We start from the raw sequence: 10287 nt of genomic DNA on the forward strand, positions 1-10287 counted from the left end.
GCATTCCAAACACGCTGTTTTATCGTCAAAACATGTTCAATTATGAGATCAAAGCGTCGACCAGTTTAGAATAATTTTTCGAAGATAACCAGACACCGAGTTCGACAGCATCATCGTCAGCATATTCATATCTACAGATTTGACGTTATCTAATAGGTTGCTCGTTTCATAATGCTTACTTCCCGTGATATTGACTGCACTAGTTGCCTCCTTACCATATCATTATCGATATTTCTGTGCGGGAAAGCGCAAATCCCTACCATTACTACCCAAATATTGATAGATAAAATATATTAGCCTGCTCCTTTCGATTATATATGCACCGGTAATCTTAAAAATTATTTCGATAAGCTGTACCTTTGCTGCCTGCCTGCCTCGGAAACCGGTTACCAGCAGATTGATAGTGTTAGGTAGGCTATGAAATGTGATATATATTTGCGCGCACTAAATCGGGGGTGTCCCTAACTGTTTGCAAAAATCTTTATGGGTCCCTATTTGCAACAATGCTTGCAACGTCATAGGATATGACTAAAATCGCTAAATATAACTCGGCTTACTTTCACAAAATGCTTCTAGAATATTCTGATTCGATTATATCTTACCGAAGATTAAATTTCATTCTTTTTATCCCCAGTATATCTAACCGGATAAATATTTGGAATAGTTTGCGTACATAATGCCACTGCCCAATGCAATTGCCTCAAACCTGTCACAACTCTTTCGTTGAGAGTAGGTTTCCAAATTCAATACCACTTCCAAGTTCCAATGCATTGGCAGATAGCCCAATAAATCCAGCAGTTCTCATTGTAGTTCAATGTTTTCTGATTGGGAGAGTAACGTGAACCAATAAGCCGGGTAATTGTTACTGGATACGCGGGTGTTATGGACCACTGCGCGAGTCTTGAGTTTCAAAAGGCCAGCATTCGAATCCTTATGTATAGCTTCTGAGAACTCAATTCGCGCGGCGAGAAGATAATGTTTGAAGTCTTGAAAAATATTGTTAGTAAGATTATAGACAGATTTAAGATGCCCTGCCCATTGTGGTATACAGCTAATCTGAATTTGAATTGCTGGTATATAGGGTTGGGTAAAACTGAGTACCGAAGTGATTCGTTTCCGAACGAAGTATCACAGTATCCAAAACATGTGTACAAACTACAAAGCTTCCAGTCAAGCATCACTCATTATGACGACATACCAGTTTGGATAACGTGGTAAGTTCAAATATGTACCTTCTGTATGCGATCACAAAGAACATAATACCAGCACACGGAGATAATTTGGTATTTCTCAACCATACCATATTTCATTGCATCTAATAGCGGCAATGATGCGGTTGTTCACGACTTCACATAAATGTCATATCCATCAATGTGAGTCGTTTTTCACTACATGTTTTGGACGCTGCGACTTGACCAATCTCAGTTTCACGGCATTCCACTGTGGGAAAAGTTATCCAAACTATAGTCCTCTTTGACGTGGAAAATTCGTCTCCCACTATTGACTCGAATGATTACAACCAATACTCAAATCGGATTCGAGTACGTAAATCATTGTGCCAAGCTCATCTGATATGTAAGTTAAACGATAAAGTTTCGCAGCATATATAGATGATATCGATTATCATTGAGCCCGAGTCAGTTCACATCATATACCTTCTATTGCTTGCAAGATTTAATGAATCAACGTCTGGACGTATATAAATGTATATTGACACACGCAATTTCACTAATTAAGAAACGAAATATGTCACTATGAATATGAGAGTGGATTATATGAAAATTTTCCATCACAAATATTTATGGAATTGGTACGGCAAAGACGCAGATCAAGTATTACGCCTATCATCCATAGCCAGTACTGCATTTTTGACAATCGAATACTTCTGTAACGTGGCCTTAGCTTCCTCGACCGAACAATCCCGTTTCGCAAGAATGATCGCAAGTGGCACGACCTGTCAACGCATGAGAAATAAGGTTTGCCGGATTACTGGAAAAGTTCCACTTATTTTTCTAACCCTATCTTTCGAAGCTCCAATCGCGTAGTGTCGCGAGACAGGCGAACTCTTCAAATTTTCCGTTACGGCGTCTGTCTCGTATATAGATTTCAGCAGAGCTTTCTCCGCGTGTTCGTGACCAACTCCAGTCATTTTCTGTTGCACACGTGCCAATGTAAAATGCTGAGATCGCCGATTGGAGTTACGTAATGAAAACGAGTCGGGCATTACAAAATCGTTAGCGGGACGCAAACCACGGCTTTCGCTTGTGGAACGAGGGGTCAACAGGACGCAATTGAACTAAAATCGACGAAACAATAATCATTTACTCTTTGAAATTTCATGAAACTATACGTAACAGGACTAGAAGAAATATTCATACTTTTCGTTGTGTTTTTAGGTAGATTTTTATACCTGTAGTCATTACTCAAGTTTACGTGACTATATTTATTTATTCATCAGAAGTTAGGGTTCCATTTAAAACAAAAATCAATTTAAAACGAAATGTTTAAAACAAGGCCCTTGTTTAAAACATGTTTCTTATTTATTTTTTATTGAAGCCATGACGTCACGAATATTCAATTGTGCCGTCATAGTGGAGTGACATTGACAATTGAAAATATAGGGTAAATTTTGCTCCTTTGACGAAATATCTTCGTACTACAGCTGTTGAACCGACTATGTTGAGGGTTACAACCATCCCATATCGTATACGTCGGCTAAATCGGGAGGCGATTGCCCGTAGGCTGCTACAACATTTTTTTTGGAAAGTATTCACACAATTATGGCACAGTGTTGCAACTAGTGCTTTAAACAACCATTTGTTTTGAATGCAATCCTATCAGAAGTCAATTAGTAAATTTTCTAGTCGTGCTCGGTTTAGATTCATATTTATGAGTCGTGGTGACGGATTTCGCGATGTTTTAAATGATGGCCCGGGCCATTCGCGAACGGAGGATTGGGACGTTTCGTCCTTTGCTTCTTTTTCAAGGTGTACATTGTACACAAATATACTCTTGTACACTTTTGTTTTCTGCTTCTTCTCAGAGTAGCTTCATCTGCCATATAAATGCATGTTGTCGGGCGTAAAATGTTACAGTAGGGATGGTGTGAACGTGAGGTTCACGTTCGTGTTCTGTGTGTGAACCTCGGAAAATTTGAGGTTCGCGTTCACAACAGAACCTTGGTAGGTTCTGCACTGTGAACCCTTTTCATATACCGGTATTGCAATTTTCACTTCATTATAACATCTTTGATTCAATTTATTGACTTTCAACTGCGGGCCACTCTATGCATGGGGCTGGCAGCATAAACATTCAACACTAAACGAGCATGCCCTTGACAATCTCAAAAATTTACTTGTATTGTTACAAAAGTTTGCTCGAAATATCCAGCCTTCCGCTTGTGCATAGGCTATTTAGTGTCTCTGAGCTCTGAGCTTGACCCGCAATCACATGACATCAAGAGCGAAATAAACTGTATATTGTCAGCAAATGATCCTTATTCAACCAATCGATGAAATTGATATCGTCTTCTGATGTAAAAAATCTAGCAGGCGTACGGGGTCAATCTTGACTACATATGTATACTGTATCATAAAAACCAAATCCGTGCGACTGGGGTGTTGGCTATACTGCTGTATAACTTGTTAATCGGTAGCAAGTATAGAAACCCATTTTACACTCTGCTCAATATCCATGTGGCAATACTCAGACGCCGAATACATTGTCCGATCACGTCGAAATTGTTGGCAAAACGACGCAAGGTACTGATTTTATGGGATTATTATATCATTTGATTGCCCCAGTTGATACATTTGGCGACGTTTCAAACGTCAATATGTACTTAAGTACTGAGCTATTATGTGGCCCCGACTCGTCGCTCGGTATCGTGTACAGTAGATTAATATAGGCAATCACCTAATTGAATCACACAGAACCTTTCAAAAAGGTTCACGTTCACACGAACCTGAACCTTTCAGAGGTTCACACCATCCCTACTGAGTAATATTTCTACTTTTACTCGAGTATAGGGTATATGCTTTCAATAACTCTGATTCAATAGAGGATTCAATGAAATGGCCTTCACGTACCTGAATGATCGTGATCGCGCGGTGATACAGTTTGTTATTGCTCACCTTCACGTCACACATATAATTTCTGTACACCTGTTAAGTCAGACGGAAAGTGAATTTAAAATAGTGTCTATGAGAAATGAATCCACGCAGGTGCTCAGCCGACAGGAGTCTCTCGGTTCGACTATCGGTAAATAAGAGTGGATTTCGGGATCATTAAAAGCTGTGGTCGGTGCACACTGCACAGCGTCGTAAAATACCGTATTTTCAGCAGATTATGAGACTTGAGATGTCATATATACAATGCATCATTGTTTCATCATATTGGGACGTCGCCACATATATTATTGTACAATGTACATGTACACCAGAGTTGGATCAATTGTAATTTGTAATTGAGCTGAATGTAATAACTATATTTTTGCATGTAATTGTAATTGTAATTGAAGAATTCCTATTTTGTTTAATTGTAATTTGATAAAAAATTTGCTCAATTACAATTTCAATTACATTGTTATGAAAACTTGGCAATCACAACATAAAATAATCAATCAATTAATCATTTATTCGTCACACCAGTGAAAACAGTGGGCTAAACTAAATCATAATAATTAAAAAATAGATGAACAGCAAATAAACTCTTCTGAAACCTGTGCTGAACCATTTTCTACATCACGGTCAGATTATTTTTAAATCTCTGACCAGTACCGAGGCTTGCTGCGACAATTTCAAAAATAAATTCATGTTTCCAACCAAGGCTTCATCAAACTTGATCACGCATTTGTAGACATGTTATCCCAACCTTACTTCCAATCTTTGCCAAATCTACTTGGGCCAGAGATTTTCGCACCCTAATGTTCATCAAATGCAATCTAACAGTTTCCGAGCAAGTGAAAACGTAAATGCATACCAAAGTGTTGTAATTCGTAGTTATCAGGGGGTTCTTTCCTTTTGCATTTACTGTAATTTTACACATCTTATCGGTATCATCCTCATCGCTGACGCTTTACCAATTACATTTCATTATCCTCATTCAGCTCTGAGTAGCCTAATCGTTTGAGTACATTTCATTGACTGTCCTGTAGCCCATTCGCTGTTAGTCGCTAAAACTTTTGGTTGTTAACAGTCGCTTAAAATTTTTTTCTGTCTTCGTAGTTTTCAGTACTCATGATTTGGAATAGTTCGAATACGTTCGAGTTTTTTTTAAATTAAAGGGTATCCTACGTATCATGAATGAAACATGAATGGCTTGAGATTGTTGCTAATTACGTCGCTACGGTTGTCAAAGAACACCTCTCTACCGCATCAATTATATGTTTAACAGTAATTGCAATTGTGATTGTAATTTGATATTTTTAGCATTGAGTAATTGTAATTGTCATGTAATTGAAACATGCAAGGGAGTAATTGTAATTGAACTGAATTATTGTAATAGATCCAACTCTGATGTACACATTGCATTGTCCTCTTCAGCGTTCCTGACAACGCCCCAAACATACCTTTCCTAGAAGCACGTGACTGCAAGTAGAGACAGCGTTGACCAGCCATTTCAGGCACATTCCGTACAAAGACTCGCGCAAGGCGTAGGCACTGCGAGCGCCCCATCCTTCAAAGGCAGTGGATTTGATGCTGGGAAATTGAACTTCCAGTACCTCATCAAAGCGTGCTTTCTAAAGCAAAGTTGAAAAGTAGTTGCAATAACTTCTAATTTGGAGAAATATTAGGCTTTCTTTAATCCTTGCTCACCGAGGTATCAACACCGATGATTTTCTGTGAGGCATCAGTCAACAGTACGACAACCGCTTCATTTTTCGTTCTCAGTGTCTTCAACGCTGCTCCCAGCTCTGACACACATTCCGAAGCCATTATTAGTACAACATAACATACAGTCATGCTGAATATTAATTTTACCGGCATTGAGGTCTTTTAACAAGAGATCAGACTCTCCACGAAGAAACACGCATGCTACGGCATTTTGCAAACTTTCTCGGGAATATAACTTCGTTGCGTCATCAATGGAAAGTCTAAAGCTCGGGTTCTGTAACAGGGAATTTATTTTAGGCAACGATACGGAAAGTTAAGACCTTGAAAATGACGCCGCAGTATGTAATATATCCTGTCATATCGACCGGTTATTCATTCGAAATTCGCGTATTTAGAAAACTTATTCACTATTTAAAAGTCAGCAATTTACCTTTTTTTTCCGAAATCAAAATATATTCGGAGCGTGTACCAGACAAAAGTGCAGCAAAGAACTACCGAATTCGCTGAGACGTTTCAAACACAATTGTGACGTCCACAATCTCATAAGAAGGGATAGCATATGAGGGCTGACAAAGTGCTCTGGGGGATTTAGTCGTCGCGATCGTTTGTGACGTCACAAATAGACTGTGACGTCAATTAGGGTCACCTGCGAAAAGTCCCTTAAAGCCAACAAAGTATTAATTCATCCGGCTCTGTGATAACTCACCTGTTGTCCATAGTCGTCGATATCCAAAAATTCGTATCCGCCGCGGATGAATCCGCGCACGTCATCAACAGCTGAGAAATTGCATAAATGTATTGAGGCACGCCTACCGACAGAAAGACACTTTCGTCCACATACTTGAGCCAAAAGTTGGCGGACACTCAGTCGAATCAACCAACGGAATAACACCCATCCATCCCGATGCGATGTAGTGGATGGGAGCCCCGTTTTTCAAAGCATTTCCCCCGCGCTGTATCAATCTAGTCGCGACCTCACTGATTTCACGCGTCGAGTAGAATTCACTGTATATGAATAAGAATTTCTACTCTTGTCTATCACCCCACAAAATCGAGTACGCCCCCAACGCGCCTGCAAATATCTTGATACGAATGCAACGTGGACGCGATCGCTTCCGGGGATATCACCAGCGAGTTGTTGGTTTCTAACCCATTAATCGCTGATAGAAACGCTGTTTCCAATATTATCTTAGTAGCGGAGCCCCCTTTCATACGCGACGATCCCGTAATAGCCTCAGCCTGTAACGGAAAATGGGTAATTTCTACGGTGATGACGTCACTGGGTCATACATCCTGTACTTTTGCTGCGGGGTCATAAGATGTGGTCAAACGAAGCACTTCTACTTTTTCGAAGTACTCAAGTAGGTTCTTCTTACTTGCATTATTTACTCAATTGGTTATGTTTTTAGACTAACTCCATATCGACTTTAACATTTTTAGGTAAATCTGCTTTACTTTTGCACTCTCGGTTTTGAGAAGTAGAAAGTAGTTTTGGGATAAGTTTGCATCACGTTTATGAGCGAAATCGTCAAATAGCCATAACGGAATCTGCTGATTATTAGGGCAAGTTTTTGCAAGTTTCGCAACGTTTTTACAGCTTCCGGGAGCTTCTTAAGTACTCAAAATTTGTGTAGTGTGATGTTTTAAGCTGTTAAGCTGTTAGAAGGAAATATATGTTGCAACTTTTTCATATTTTTCACGTTACTTTTTACTGCAACTTTGATCAAGTATTGCACAAAATGCGACGGAGCGGTCTAAAAAACAGACTTTAACACTATTTATAGTATAGTTCCCTCTTTGATTTGCTTAAAAAAGCGCCGTGTGATTGATTAGCTGCATCTCAATTTTATCTGTGAGGCAATGGCTGGCAAGCTAGAGGTTCAACATCCCCAGCAAAGCACGACAGTGCCTGACCTATATGTAATAGATGGCTTGATTGATTCACTGTCGTTTTAATTTGAGGTACTTCCCCATATGATGGTTACCCAGGCGAGACGGAGCCTTTCGAGTATCGCATACCCTAATAATTCTAAAAATTATGCATGCAACTTTTTACTGCAACTTTTGTTAAAATTAAGTGCAAGTTTCTCGCGATTTTAGTGCAACAAGGGCACTCGACGAAAGCTACTTTTCGGAACTACTTACTTGAGTATTTTGCAGACCTTTCATTTTCTATTTTTACTTGAGTAGCAACGCTGCACTTTGACCACCCCTGGAAATTATACCTATTTGTGTGGGATTGCGTTGGTTACGGACATACCGGCCGAGCACGATTATTGAACTTGAATCCCCAGCGAACAATCGATGCAACGATTCAAATAGAGCAGCTGTAGTCGAATTCTCAACTATTTCCAATACGAAAACGACAATTCGTATTATTTAAAGATCGAAAAACGACCTGTGGCGAGATAGCGTATAATCCACAACTGCAACATCGGTTTCGGTTTCGATTCCGACTCCAGAATTCCTACCCAAATGATGGAGGTTTATCTAGGCTCCTCATCGCTATCTCAGCCGCGAAAGCGGTGTCTTATAAAAGCCTAGAAGTGGGCCGTGCTAAAAGTCGGCATTTACGGAATAAAAATGAAGCGAATTGGTCTGGTGCAAATGACCATAGTAGTCGACAAACACCATGGATCCCTCAAACAACAACATCGAAAAGCGATGCAGAATCAAGCAGACTTCGTAAGTGAACAGAGACATCACGAGTATTGTCAGCGTGTGCGCAATGCGATTATTCCAGCCAAATAAAAACTCATACCTACCCCAAGGATAGGATTGATAAGTATACCCTTTCCTGATTCGCTCAAAGAATCCATCTCTTGTGCGACTGAAATGAATTCGATTAACCAAAAGTATTAGCAACGGCCGAACAGGCGACTAGAATAGGCTTACTGTCGAACATTGTCTTATTCCATCCGGGGATCTCCACCTGTCTAAAACAAAACGCACAGTTCACGTATATAGTAACTTTACTGGAAAACAGCAAGATTCTGACCTGGCCATATCAATGTCGTTGAATCCTAACAGGACCGGCGTGAACTTATCCAATTCCTTCATACACCAATCCAATTGACCGCCCACAAATGGGGCCGATATTCCACATGTAATTCCGACATATATCACCCGTTTTTTGTCGGCGCATATCTAAAGTAATATAATATACAATGCGACTTGATCAGAACATAGCTCATCCTAGCCTGTTAAAGTGTTCAGTTACTTTAACAAGCGATGACACCCCTTCCTTTGGATCGTCCTCGGGTGCTTCTTGGGATGTCAACAATGACCTGAGAAATGCGTTTGATCGAGTTGTGAACTTATGCCGAAAACTGCCGCCTTACTTGTCTCCACCAGCGATCGTGTAGTGAAACGGTGCTCCGAGGCCGATTTTTTCGGTCAATTCGTTGCAGACTTTCTGTCGAATGGAATCGAATGTAAGAATCCCCGGTGGACTATTAAATTGCATTTCAACACTCACAGAAATCAAGTAGCCCAGACGTCCGGAAGTCCCGCATCCACCTAATACTATAGCGGCATCTTGCGGATATGCGTGAAGCGTTTTTCGGACTGCGTCTGACAACTTCGCGATCGCATTCACAACTTTGCAGTCGAAGAGGTTCTGTAATTGTTGTAATCGCGGTATTTGGAACACGATGGCTTTCAAGTGACAATAAGTGTCGGGTATCAGACAAAAAATGCCGAAAATCTGTACCAGATTATTTAAAATTAGCGAGTACCATAAACGATTTTTTCTCCTCACTTATTTCGCAAGTGCGTGTATGTCATGATGTACGTCATACGTATGTCATGATGTACGTCATGCGTATGTCATGATGTACGTCATGCGTATGTCAGTTCATGGCGATCACTGGTCAACTATTGCGACTTTGGGCAACCTAATCGAATAACAATTTTTGTGTGATCATTTTTAAACCTGTACTATCAGACACGCATGGATTCGCAACAGTGTATACTACAAACCTAGTAACCTACATCATCAAGCGAAACGTTGATGGTCTACTAGGAGAGAACTTGCTTGAAACCACAATCCTACTTGGTTTCGCTATGTCTTTATACGCAGAATACTCACCCGACTTGTCACTCCAGAAAATATTTCAGCATCAGTCTTGCCTAAGATGGCAAACATTTCTGTCGACGTTGCCACGTCGATGGCCTGAGTTATCGCGTTACTTCTTTCGGTGAACGGTGTTTTGTCCGACACGTCCATGTTTTTCAGAATTTGTGATACTTATACTAAATCTTCTCCACCTCCTTTACTTATTCTATCTAGTTCGGCAGAATCACGCTGCTTTTCAGTAAGCTTCGTAACAGCTCCAGCTGACATAAATATCGCATGCACTCGGCCACTTCATCGGTCTGTGTGATTTGTTGGGTAGAAGGTTATTCCCCACATTATTTCCCCGACTAATACAATATGAAGCAATTAAATAAT

General features: G+C 40.2%; 1 protein-coding gene across 1 annotated transcript; it reads right to left on the reverse strand.

Moving 5' to 3' along the window:
- Positions 1-1690: 1690 nt before the first annotated feature.
- LOC145448508 (glucokinase regulatory protein-like) lies at positions 1691-10268 on the reverse strand. Its single transcript, XM_080326907.1, has 16 exons — positions 9925-10268; positions 9313-9453; positions 9176-9249; positions 9055-9121; positions 8833-8981; positions 8730-8770; positions 8600-8664; positions 6907-7073; positions 6676-6839; positions 6541-6611; positions 5982-6108; positions 5817-5914; positions 5570-5740; positions 4089-4163; positions 2018-2152; positions 1691-1954 (listed from the first exon to the last, which is right to left on the reverse strand). The coding sequence occupies exons 1-16, from the start codon at positions 10060-10062 to the stop codon at positions 1829-1831; spliced, it is 1809 nt and encodes a 602-aa protein (XP_080183033.1). The 5' UTR covers positions 10063-10268; the 3' UTR covers positions 1691-1828.
- Positions 10269-10287: the final 19 nt, after the last annotated feature.

This window comes from Botryllus schlosseri, chromosome 10 (genome assembly GCF_051294905.1).
Source record: "Botryllus schlosseri isolate E-star chromosome 10, Bs_hap1, whole genome shotgun sequence".
In the NCBI taxonomy this organism is placed as follows: domain Eukaryota; kingdom Metazoa; phylum Chordata; class Ascidiacea; order Stolidobranchia; family Styelidae; genus Botryllus; species Botryllus schlosseri.